At 46.1% G+C, this 13,246-nt stretch overlaps 1 protein-coding gene across 2 annotated transcripts; it reads left to right on the forward strand.

Annotated features, from left to right (window-relative positions):
- The first annotated feature begins 4,115 nt into the window (after window positions 1-4,115).
- SLC25A53 (solute carrier family 25 member 53) lies at window positions 4,116-11,148 on the forward strand. Of its 2 annotated transcripts, none has more exons than XM_024110226.3 (2): window positions 4,116-4,288; window positions 8,670-11,148. In XM_024110226.3, exon 2 carries the CDS (start codon window positions 8,693-8,695, stop codon window positions 9,602-9,604), a length of 912 nt encoding a protein of 303 aa, XP_023965994.2. In that variant the 5' UTR covers window positions 4,116-4,288; window positions 8,670-8,692; the 3' UTR covers window positions 9,605-11,148. The 2 variants fall into 2 exon arrangements, with proteins under 2 accessions (XP_023965994.2, XP_065412516.1); XM_065556444.1 differs by lacking the exon at window positions 4,116-4,288 and adding an exon at window positions 5,951-6,343.
- Window positions 11,149-13,246: the final 2,098 nt, after the last annotated feature.

Raw genomic sequence — 13,246 nt, forward strand, 5'->3', positions numbered from 1 at the left:
TTACATACTTTTTTTTTGTAATTTGTAAATGCTTTTAAAACACGTATGGCGCTATTGAGCCTCTGTATGTTCTGTTATTGAGAGCTTGAGCATCCATAGGTTGGTGAAGGACAGAAGAACTTTCAGTTCCTTTGTAGTAGCAATATACCACTTGTGTGGAAGAAATATTAGAGCCCAGGTACCTTTGCTAGAGGATGCATTAGTTTCATATCAGATACATCTGATCTTAGCCAATTCAGTAAACATGGTAGCTCAGCTAGTTAAGTTCTGGGTGCTAAATGCAGTTTCTGTTCTACTTATACAGTTCCCATCATCGTATCTTGAGCACCTGTTCTGTCTTAAATATCACTCAGATATGTAATGACATTAATGGGATTAAAATAACCGTGAATTTGAAATTGTTCACTAGCCCCTTTTAAGATTTTGTTTCACAGGTTTCTTTGGAAAGAGATGAGGGTACAGGTAAGTTGCATGACTGTCAAGTAGTGACATTAAGAACCTTTCTTTAGTGCACAAGGCACTGATTCACATGAAAAATATTATGGGGGGAGTTGGGAGAATCCAAAAGCTACTTGAAATGTACTGCCTGCCCCTCCATTGCTAGCAGGCACACCAATTCTGCTTTGGACAAGTCTCATTGTGCATAGGTAGAACTTAGTGATTTAGCAGCACTGTAAAGCACCACTTGAAAGAGAGGTATTGGTTAAAAATAGGGCTGTCAAGCGATTACAAATACAGTAACTCCTCACTTAAAGTTGTCCCGGTTAACGTTTCGTTGTTACGTTGCTGATCAATTGGGGAACATGCTCATTTAAAGTTGCGCAATGCTCCCTTCTAATGTCGTTTGGCAGCCACCTGCTTTGTCCACTGCTTGCAGGAAGAGCAGCCCGTTGCAGCTAGCTGGTGGGGGGCTTGGAACCAGGGTGGACCGGCAGCCCCCCTATCAGCTCCCTGCTACTCTAAGTTCCCTGTACAGCAGCTGCCCAGCAGGCTATCAATTGCTGGCAGTTCAGCTGTCTCTCCCTCCACTGCCATGTGTTGCTCCTGCCCTCTGCCTTGGAGCTGCTCCCTGAGACTCCTGCTTGCTGTACGGGGGGAGGGGAGGAAAGGAAGAGGGTGCCTGTTAGGGTGTCCCCCTGCTCCTGCACCCCGCTTACCCCATCTTCCATAGAGCATGGGGGACACACAACAGTGCTCAGGATGGAGGGAGCTTGCTGGCAGCAGCTGCGGTCTCAGCAAGCTGATCTAATTAACAAGGCAGTATACTTAAGAGTGGGGTCAGCGTACTTAAAGGGGAAATGCGCATCTCTCTCTCTTACATTTGGTGTGTGTCTCTGTCTACGATGCTCTCTCCCCTCCCTCCATTCCTGTTGCCTTGTAGAGTGTGAGAGTTAACCCTTGAGGGCTCGGCCAATTGCTAGTTCATCATTTAGCAGTAAGGCATTCCCTGGGAAATATCCCACCTTCTGACTCCACCACCTCAACCAATCTTCACAATCGTCATCACTGTGTACCAGTATTAAATTGTTTGTTTAAAACTTTGTGTGTGTGTGTGGATTCGCTTAACATCGTTTTGCTTAGTCGCATTTTTCAGGAACATAACTACAACGTTAAGTGAGGAGTTACTGTATTGCAATTAATCAGTTTGAAACTGTTTCACTGTTAATAATAGAATACCATTTTAAATATTTCTGGATGTTTTCTATATTTTCAAATATAGGCTGGAGGTTCTGGGCTTCAGCCCCCCTCTGGACACGGGGCTTCTGCCTCCCTCCCTGCCCAGAGGTATGCTACGTTAAAATATTGATTTTGTTTTCAGTTAATCGCAGGTGTTAACTGATTAATTGACAGCCCTAGTTAAAACTACAGTGCATGATATTGCTTGGATGGGTGTGGGCCTCCACTGGATAAAAGAGTACCATACATCAGAGGCCTATAGCGAGAGCAACTAGATGTGATTGGTAAGATTCCCAATTGCTTCGTGGGGTTTCCCTGTTCAAAAGCAAAAGATAATAGATACCAATTCTATAAGGACATTCTTGTTGCCATACCTTTAAGGGAAACAGCTGCTTCTGGGTGACTAGACTCAGATGATGCAATCTTAAAATGAATTTAAGAGGTGCAGATGTCTTGATATAGATTTGCATGTCCATGATTCTTATAGTAAAATTAAATTCCTCTTCTCTCAATCCCCCTTACATTAGTTTGAGTGCAGTAGCGCTGCTCAATGCACATTGTGCTCTGAGCCTAAACTAAATCCCTTTTTCCTGCACTTCGTTCCTAATTGGCCCTGTAGTGGTCTGAGCCCCTAAAGGAATGTGAAAGGTGCATATTTCAAATTTAGCAGACAGTTCTCTAAGAGAACTACATGCCACGTGCATACATGCTGTCGTTTACTGAACATCATCAGCCTTCCGTGTCTTTACCATACAGTTCCTGGGAACATCTTGTGGCAGAATGATGCCTTTTGGAAGGTGATATTATACAGAAAGGGAGCCTATAGTATAAGCATGCAATGCCAGAAACTTGTAATTCTTCACTTCTTCTTACTTCCTGTACCCAGGAGTAATGGCGCACTCGGCTGCAGTTAAGAGATTTTTATAATTAGGCAGTGCTAAAGATGAACTGCACAACGAGTGAAAGGCACAGTCAACACAAAACATCTCTGAAAACATACCTATTCTCGCAACCCTGTCTGAACCAGAATGTGACCTCACTAATGGCAGAACTCTTTGTATCCCTGCTATTTGATTTTTGCAGAATGAGGCAAACCTGAAGTTGTCTACACAAGAGCAATGTAATTTGCTACTTGATTTCTTCCTTTTTGGTAGGAGAGCAGATCTGTTTGAACACTAGCTGATTTTTCTGGACTTCAGTGTGATTTATTGAAATTCAACAGGATGACTTCAGCCTACAGCAAAGGAAAAATGTTGAGCAGGATCAATGAAAGCCTAACAGTTTTCACCTAGAACATGGAGCAAGTCAAACAAAGTAAATGAGACATGAGCTCATGCCAAGTTGTAATACATGTGAAAGTTTGGCCTGCTGTAAAAGCTGCCTCTCAGAGGCGATCAGGCCTTACTGATGGAAGATTTTCCCTCCTTACTTTTGCACTCTACTCTTACATCAAGTTGCAGGTTTGTCATAAGTTCTCCAGTGCCCAGCATGTGGAGAAGGAGAAATATTTGAAGTGGTTGGTTTGTGCTCCACCCTTTCTCACTGGCCCAGTATACCCCATAGTAAATCCCTCCTTTCATTTAAAAAAGTTTGCTGGTCTATGTGCAGAGGGCTGGAGAAAGCACAATCCCATGTCTGATCACATGCAGAGAAATCCTGTTAACTGGATGTCTGAGCCCTGACAAACTCGGAGACTTCAATCTAATTTATTAACATGATTCACAGTCGTTCTTTGCTCTCATTTGAGATCCAGGTTGCTTCCATTTTTTCTTGTCTGTCAGTATCTTGCTTCAATTGCTATAAATTAACATCAGAAATGAACCATGAAGCTGGTTCCTGCTAAAGAAATCAGAAATGCTGTCATTTAAAGCAAAATTATCCTGCATCTGTGCAGACACAAAAATAGTGACTTGTGAGAGTGATAAACCCCCATACCCAGAAAAAGCTTGGCCAGTAAAATAATTTCAAGGGCTAGTTTTAAAGCTTTTTGTATTAGTGGCTGATTTTTGGATGGTCAGATCTCAACAGTTAACGCTCCACAGCATTGACGAGTTGCAACCACTCTTTCCAGACAGTCTTCCCTTTGTCGAGTATGTGCTTTGTTGGAAAGGGGGGGGGGCTCACAAACTCTAACACAGCCTACAGTTGACACAAGAAGAGTGTAGTGCTGAATTCCTGCAACCCTGAGAGTGCATTACAATCAAGGTAATATAATGGTTTCCATGCTGCTCCCCGACCCCACCCCTGAGCAGCCATTGGCCATCTGTGCTCCAGTATGCTTACTTCACTGAGATCATGCGGCTATTCTTGCTGATGCCTCAGTCCCTAAAGCACCCCAGTTGATGAGCTGTAATATGCCTGTCCCTGGCTAATGCTGATGATATGTTCCTGAGTAGCAGTGAGGGCAACCAATGAGATTATGGCAGGGCGGTGTCTCTGTGTGGAAAAAGGATGCGGTAACCTAGCCCTCTATTTCTCAGGGGCTGCAAATGACATAAGGTAAAATAAAGCTCATTCACCATCTGCAAAGGAGAATGAATTGAGAGCAAGCCAGGAGGGAGAGGGAGTGTGTGTGTGTGGAAAGCAGGAACAGCTGGAGGATAAACACAAGGTAAAATATTGGTACAGTATTTCTAAAAGGGGGTTTCTGCCTTATCTCTTTGGCTTAGTGATGTACTCCCCCCCCCCCGCTTTTAATTGCTTAAAGAACTGAAGTCCCCTCTGATCCTTTTAAACAAACCTCCTAGGGATGATCCTAAGTGAACCTCATTAGTCCTTGATTTTTGATTGGCGCATTCTTCTCTGAGCAATTTAGTGCATAAAATTATAAGGGTGTTTTTATGCTTTCCTGCCCCCAAATCAAGCCTTTTGCAGAGCAGTCTGACTAGAATACTGTCAAGGCTGTTTCCCCACTCTGAACTTTAGGGTATAAATGTAGGGGCCTGCATGAAAACTTCCAAGCTTAACTACCAGCTTAGATCTGGTCCACTACCACCACTCCCAATATGCTAATTTCCTTCCTTGGGTAGCCTTGAGAGACTCTTCACCAATTCCCTGGTGGATCAAGATCCAACCCCCTTGGATCTAAAAACAAGGAAAATTAATCAAGTTCTTCAAAAGAAGGCTTTTAATTAAAGAAAAAGGTAAAAATCATCTCTGTAAAATCAGCATGGAAAATAACTTTACAGGATAATCAAACTTAAAGAGCCCAGAGGACCTCCCCTCTAGCCTTAGGTTCAAAGTTACAGCAAACAGAGGTAAACACCCTAGTAAAAGGTACATTTACAAGTTGAGAAAACAAAGATAAAACTAACATGCCTTGCCTGGCTGTTTACTTACAAATCTGAAATATGAGAGACTTGTTCAGAAAGATTGGGAGAGCGTGGATTGATGTCTGGTCCCTCTCAGTCCCAAGAGCGAACAACCACCAAAACAAAGAGCACAAACAAAAGCCTTCCTGCCCCCCCTCCCCAAGATTTGAAAGTATCTTGTCCCCTTATTGGTCCTTTGGGTCAGGTGTCAGCCAGGTTACCTGAGCTTCTTAACTCTTTACAGGTAAAAGGATTTTGGAGTCTCTGGCCAGGAGGGATTTTATAGTATTGTACACAGGAGGGCTGTTACCCTTCCCTTTATAGTTATGACAAATACCCAATCTGAAATTCCTGGAGAAAAGGAATGCAGAGCCCCTCCCGCACCTTTGATGACATTTGCTTCATGTGAATATATATATATCGCCAATGTAGATTAACTTTCTTATCCAGGCACTTCAAAAAGTGGCATCAGACTGTAAGGGATCACCAAAATTGCTGGATCTGACTTCCCTTTCTCTTCCCCCAACTTCTCCCCACACTGGTTCTGTGATTAGGGTGACCAGATGTCCCAATTTTATAGGGACAGGCCCAATTTTGGGGGCTTTTTCTTATATAGGTACCTATTACCCCCGATCCTCCTCCAGATTTTTTACACTTGCTATCTGGTCACCCTATTCTATGACCCTCTGAAAAGGCTGAGGTTAGGATGGCATTGTGTGGGGTCCATATTCATTGAGTCTGGATCAAATTTATAAATGAAGTTTGGTTCTCTCTCCCCCTCCCCCTGCCCCCCCATCTGGCAGTCCAACCAACTCAGTCTGGGATCTGAGTCAACTTACTACCCCAGTCACAAAATCTACTTGCTCTTTGCATCATCACAGGTGATAAGACTGCAGCCTCAGCTGATATTATTTGGGGCAGTGTCAACACACATTTTTATTCACTATTTGTTTATGATACAGCCTGCAATGTGCTAGTATTTTCTAGACCCCGAAGAAGGGACTATCCCTGGCCTAAGGAACTCATGGTCTAAAAACAGAGACCAACTGAGGATGGAGAACAAAAAGAGGGACTTCATATACAGGTTACCAAGATTCCCCCTATGCTGCATGGCAGAAGTGGGATTTTGAAGAGGGACTTTGATGTGGACAGGGTATGGGCCTTATGGACAGGAAGTTTGGTTGCCCCATGCCTAGGTACCCTTGAGGGAGAAGGCCCAGACTCTCAAAGGGATGTGGGAGCCTAAAGAAGCAGAAAGGCTAGAATACCCACTAAAATTCCTAGAGGAAAGAAAGTAAGAGCCGCTCCCAAGCCTACGACGACATTGGCTTCATGTGCAAGAAGCTGACAAACAGGTGAGCAAGGCGCGGGGGCAACATGAAGCCTGACATGGTCATATAAGTAGGGGGGAGCAGACTTGTACAAGCTGGAGGAGCTGACAAGAAGTTTAACTTTGATGCAGTAGCAGATTGGGGAGAAGGGAGGGGTGTCCAGTGAAGGGATTTTTGTTTTGTTTTTTTGAGAGAGAGAGAGGAGTTCAGCTGCATTTTGTATGAACTGAAGGGGAGGCGCATGTCTGTGTGTAAAAGTAATATGGTAGGTGAGACAGATGCTGAGGAGGAGAAAGCATCAGGATTTGGATCTGACCAAGATGTGTAGGGAAATGGAGGAGGATCCAGGCCCAGGGAGGATGGTGGCAGTGATATCAGTAACAGAGAGAGGCAGTGGAGATGGATTGAGAGGGAAGATCAGGAGTTTGGCTTTGGTTGTACTATGTTTCCATCCAGGAGATGGCTGAGATGCAGGCTGAGAAGTGAGAGCGGATAGGAAGAGAAACAGTCCATGCCTTGAATGTACAATTGGAAGCGCACTCTCTGTGACAGCTGTGTGCTGCCATTGTCACCCCAGGATTCTTCCAAGTGCTCCCATCCTGCAAAGACTTCAACTGACTTTAGTGAGCCTGTTCGCATGTGTGTGAAGTTGTGCAGCTGTTTTTGCAGGAGCAGGGCCTAGGTGTGTCACTGTGGCATCTGAGTACCACCCGGGTCATGGCACAATTGGGTTCCCTAAGCAGGATGGGTGAATAATCCTGGGGAGGAGTGAAATGCATCTCCCCCTCCCCTTGCTGGAGAGCTTGCACTCAGCCCACTTCCTCCCTGGGATGACCTCCATTGGCTGTAGCAGAGCTGCAGCAGCGAGGAGTTTGACCCATGGTGTTGAACTCGTATCTACATGTCATCTTAGATCTGAAATCTGTTGTGGCAGCTGCTGCATGATGTGATTTTTTTTTTAAATGACTTTAAATAAGATCCCACTTTTTTCATATCATTATTTGTATCGCAGTAGCGCCTGGGACCTAGGGGCCTGACCCAGGACCCCATTGTGCTAGGTGCTGGACAAACAGACCAGTCCCTGTCCCAAAGAGCTTCCAATCCAAGTATAAGATGAGACATTGGGTGGAGACAGACAGGTGGGGAATACAAGGAAACAACAGGACAGCAGTGGGCAGTGTGGGGTAAAACCCCACTCCACTTTCCATGCGAGAGGCAGCAATGCAGCATTGCCCCATGCTGAAGAGATGGGCTGGTGTTTGTCCTGCCCATGCCTGTGCCCTGCCGCTGGACTGCTCAGGAGGAGGTTGCCAAGTGCTGCTGTGAAAGAAGCCCTCATACCCAGTGCCTGTTTCCCCCACCCTGCACCATGGAACTGCAGTGATTCTCCACAGCCACTCTGCCGGCTTTGACCATATGTTCCCCACAAACTAATGCACACTATCCTAAAGGCTGGGAATTATAGGCCTGATCCAAATCCTATTGAAGTCCAAGGAACAGTTCCCCCAGGCTTCAGTGGGCTTTGGATGAGGCCCTAGATGCCTGGGTTAGCTCCAGTGGGAAGGAATGTTTAGCTTCCATGGCACAGGGATTGTGCCCTGGGATGTGACTGTACAGTACCCAGCTCCATGGCCTCTCGTTTCCTATACTGGCACAGACTTCAGCCAGACCCAGTGCTCTGTCAGGATAAACTGCCAGGCTCAGTCTCTCTGTTTTGATGGATGTGATTCTAGGCAGCCACACGTAGTTGGTACAGGAGCAGTGGTAATCTGGGGTATAGACGCTGCAAAAATCTTATCAAGCTACATAAGATACCAGATCTCCACAGAAAGGACCATTGGGTTGATGTCTCTCTCTTGGGGATGATTGGCTCCAGCTGCTTATAGGGTAGATGCTGATAACAAAGACACAAGGGAGAGCAACAAAAGGTACACGCTGGGACTTCAGGCTGCTGCCATGAGGCAGCTCTGCTGGAAAAACACACACAAAAGTTTTGTTCCCAACATGGGGAAACAAGTATATAAGGAAACGTTAGGGCTCATCCCATAGGAGAGGAGGGATAAAATGTGTCTCTCATGTTAGCAGAGAACTGGGGTAAGACAGGGTGGGTGGTGGAGGAAAGACAGAAAATCAATCCTCCCACTGACCAAGGGACAGGGCAGTCAGAGTGTTCCAACGTGGCCTGGGGTCAGTGTTTGAAGAGGGATAATTTCTTTTGAGTTAGTTCCAGGTAGGAGCAAACTAGTCAGCCAGACGGTAATACACCTTTCCAGCTGGTGAATGACTCAGACTCACTTGCCCCATAACCTTCTTACAAACTCTTATGGGTTTTTTTTCTACCCGATCCTAGTGACTAAAGGAGAAGGTCTCAGAATGGGGGACAAGGCCAGGATGCAGCACGGAGACCCTGAGGGGAGGGAGGAGGAAGAGAGAAGGTGGAGCTCCAGGAGTTACAATGTAGGGGCCGTCTCCAGCTTCCTCTCTACCCTTGTGACATTCCCCATCTACAAGACCATCTTCCGCCAGCAGATCCATGCCTTTTCCATACAGGAGGCCATACAGCAACTGCGCCAGGAGGGCATGCGCCGCTTCTACCGGGGCCTCTTCCCACCACTCTTGTCCAAGACGCTCCAGGGAACCCTGTTGTTTGGCACCCATGACAGCTTGCTCCTTCTCCTCACCAGCAACCCTTCTGAGCCTTGCACGCTGGGGGAGCGGTGGACAGCAGGATTCCTGTCTGGCTTAGTGGAGGCTTTAGTCCTGAACCCCTTTGAGCGGGTCCAGAATGTCCTGCAAGATGGACGGAAAGATGCCAGGTTCCCAAACACCCGCAGCATCCTGCGGGAATTCAACTCATATGGTCTGAAGGAAAGGCTGGTTGTAGGCTACTATCGTGGCCTCAGCCCCGTCCTGCTGCGGAACAGCCTGGGCAGTGCACTGTACTTCTCTTTTAAGGATCCCCTCCGTGATGGCCTGGCCACGAGGGGCTTGCCTAGCTGGCTCCCTGCCCTGGTGTCTGGCAGTGTTAATGGGACGGTGACTTGCCTGGCATTGTACCCTCTGAGTGTCCTTATTGCCAACATGCAGTCACAGGTTGTGGGGAGGGATCTCCTCAGCCTCTGGCAGTCTGTGTGGTCTGTCTGGGAGTCACACGGGAGGAAGCTGACTCTTCTCTATCGGGGCGGCTCCCTCCTTGTCCTCAGGTCCTGCCTGACATGGGGTCTCACCACTGCCATCCATGACTTCCTGAAAGAGAACACAGGGCAGAAGTCCCTGGTGGAATAAGGGGAGAGGCCAGAGAACCATTGGCCCTGACATTTCTAGTGTCATGTCTCAGAGCCCTGAGGACTTCGAATGGGATTTCGCTTGTTTACAAAGAGGCCCTGAAGCTCATAGTCAATAAAACTTTAACACACAAGCTAAACCTCCAACCTACAGGTCAAAGGTCATTCTCTGAGGCCATACTTTCAAGATCAAGGAGCAACTTTGGGGAGGTGGGAAGGGAACTTACCAATCAGAAAGTTGCTTGGTTGGTTTTTTTTTAAACAGCCTTTTAATAAGCTGGAGTTTCGTGTTCTGTGGCAACCTGGAGTGAGCCAAACCCTGCCTGCAAAAGGCTGATCTGATCCTATGTTTGTGGTGGTGCCTGTGCTTTCCTAGTCTAAGCACAGGATGGAGAATCAGGTGAGCAGGGTTCTGTTCCGAGCTGTGTCACTGTAACCTCGTAAAAACATCTAATATCTTGTGCCTCATCTTTAAAAATGGGGATCATAGTATTTTCCTGTTTAAAGTGCTTTGAGAGCATGGGTCGAAAGTGCTACAGAATTGCAGTGTGTTCACATATTATTGCAAACCATAGATGAAACATGCACTGTCCCTCCTATAAGAGAATTTCCCTCTATTACTGCACGTTCATGATTCCTTAAGCACCGAACTGAGCTAAACCCTAGAGCCAAATTCTGTTCTTGCATTTGCACTTCTGCCACTGGTTAGTTCAACGCTGAGGATATGGAGAACAGGGGAAAGTGGGCTGAGGTGGTGAAACTAGGCCATGCAGTTTAGGTTTGGCTATTCATAAAAGGAAGAAGCTGGTGGAGCTGCTAGAAGGCAGGCTCCTTCAACTGGATTGACCTGAAGCATAAAGCAGAAAATCGGGACTCTCCGGCTAATCTCTCTGGAAGTGGCAATTTATAGACTCCTGCGTGAATTCCTGGCTCCATTGTAGTCAATGAGATTATGAGAATTTGGGGGGCAGGATTTCAGGCCATGTGTGTTTTAATTCTCAGTTCATGTAATTACAGAGAAGGTTGGGGTGAAGGTTATGGTCACAGCAGGGTTCTGCAAGCTTTCATGATCCTCCAAACATCCTTCCAGAGTTCAAAGCTGGGCTTGGCACAGAACCGTTCCTGTTGTATGTGGAGGGTGATCTGCCTCTGCTAACTGCCAATGCATGCCCATGGTGATGTTAGATCTGTCACAGCCTTTGCTAGTACTGCTCAGACAACATTGATGACTCTCTTGCTGAGTGGGTGGGGTGGGCCTGTAGCAGTTCCACTCCTTCCTCTCTGAGAGATTCCAGGTGGGTGTCACTGAGTCATTTCTCTGCCTCTCTGAGACTTCTTACATGCCAGCATCTATCCTGTTCAACTGGTGGGCATGTTGGCTGAGAGACGGCATGAGGCTGTGCCCTGATGCAGCACTGGAATGTGGAGATGACCCTGCAGGAGGGCAGAGCGTGCACTGAAGATGTGATAAATGATGCATGAGAACTTGTTCTGCTCAGAGATGAAATTCAATGTCAAATAAATTAATTTTTTTTTTGTTAGCCTGATTAAATCCAAGACCCTTTAGACCAGATTCAGCTCAGATGTAAGCAGCTACAACTCCAATGAGTTGTCATTGGCAAATTTATCTAATTGGCCTATCATCATGATTTTTGTTCTTCTGCAGAAAGCAGTGTGGCCCAGATCCTCAAAGGTGTTTAAGCACCTAATTCCCAGTGAGATGTAGGCACCTACCTACATCTGCACCAGAGTCTCAGGTATTGGTGAGATACTTTTACTTAGCAATTACATCAACAATCTGATGATGAGACATGATTTAGTATCTGACTCAGGCTGTAACCTCTGTCCATCTCTCTCTCTCTCTATCCAATTTCCTGTTAGATTTCTGCGTAGTCCACAAAATGACACTGTGCCCCAGTCCTTATGCTTCATGGGGTTAGTGGATGTTTCACTCTTCACCTGAAATGACATAACACTGCTTCTGTATTATTGCACTTGGTTCTTCTAAACAAGACTTCTAACAAAATTCCTGCTGCCCTCCTTTCTGGAGCATTCTGGGTTATTGCAGGAGGAGCCCTCACAAGTGACTCAACAAACTGACTTTGGCAGAGGGACACCAAACAAAGAGCAGTGTTGTGACTCTTGTCTCCGGACAAGTGCTAGTACCCCACAGCGGACTACTGATTTATAGCTATGGTTGCCTATTGTTTGGGACTGGAGGGTTTATAATCTAATGAACTAGTGAGTTTAGGCCTGCAGCCAACACTTTGTGGCTGGATCTGATCCCTGTGCTATATTTATGTGGCCTGCTTGGCATACTCAGGTTGTGGAGATTCTAAGGGTTCATTGCAAAACTAAAGTAAGTAAAGTAGCTGCCTGAGTCTGAAGACAGCCTAAAACAATGCCACAGAGGGATGCACCTCTCTGCCCCCTCTCCTCATTGAGGCATCAGCTCTCTAACCTGATGTCACCACTTCAGCATCAACCATAACTTTCCATTGCTGGTTGTTTTAGGGGATGGCACTGGAAGAAGGGGTGAGAGTGGCAACTTCTGCAAAGAATGGAACGCAGAGGGATGAACAGACAGGAGAGGGAAAGGGGAAGAGAAACAAAGGGCAGAAGTAATGGTGGCTTACCAGCGCACAGAATCTCTCACTAAGTAATACTGAATGTAGCAAGGAACTGGATAAACAATATTGAACAGATTAATGACTACGTACAGGCCAGACCCTCCTCTTGATCTCTTTGCAAATCTCCTTGTGACATCAGGGGACAAGCCCCTGTAGATTGAGGGCAATATGATGTCCTGAATTTATACCTTGGCCCCATTCAAATGTGGAATCCAGAGTTCACTTCCATATGAATTTGACAAGCTGCCTTGCATGCTTTCCCCTAATGGTCCTTCTTATATGGCCCATGTGCTCAGAACAATATGTGGTAGCTCTCTTTTCACAGAGTTTTGTTATACTGTCTAACTGAAAATCTTGCACTCTTCTGTCTCTTCAGCTTAAGCCAGAGAGTTGCAATCAGCCCTCTTTATTTACCTGCTCTTTCAGAGGGAGTTTTTCTTTTTAGGATCAAATCGATCCCAGAAAAGCAGTGGCAGTAACACTCCTGTAAAATCAAATCTATCCACAGCCAGGCAGGAGGATGAAGCATCTGTCACAACACCCGATACACTCCCACTGATGCACAAATCTGGTACTAGTTTTGCACATAGCTCTTTTTTCCCAAACAGCCTCCTTTTAAATTGGGAACGTGCCAGGAAAGAAACCTAGGTAACAGCAGAGTCTCCGAGAAGCAACAGGTGCTGGTGTCACTCACTGCCCAGCTTCTCTCCTCTGCCATTTCTTTGTAATAGCATAATAAAATGCTGGGAGGGATTTCTTTTTGGTGTCAGTTGGGGAAGTGGCTTTTTGATGCTTCCAGATCAAGATTTAATGGGTTGCAGAATAAAGAGACGAGCTATTCTATTAGAAGAATACTGACATTTTTAAAGGGCCTTCCCTCCCTAAGGATCCCAATGTGGTTTACAAACTGCATGCAGCACTACTTAAATGCAGCCCCTTCTGGGGTGGAGCATGCCAGCCAGCATACCACATACGATACAGCAGCTGGGAGGAGGGAAATTTTGGTCCAGGGC

This window comes from Chrysemys picta, chromosome 9, assembly GCF_011386835.1.
Source record: "Chrysemys picta bellii isolate R12L10 chromosome 9, ASM1138683v2, whole genome shotgun sequence".
In the NCBI taxonomy this organism is placed as follows: Eukaryota; Metazoa; Chordata; order Testudines; family Emydidae; genus Chrysemys; species Chrysemys picta.

Excerpts from the sequence above, each read along its gene's own strand:
- SLC25A53 (XM_024110226.3), top strand. The coding sequence starts at position 8,693 with ATGGGGGACAAGGCCAGGATGCAGCACGGAGACCCTGAGGGGAGGGAG.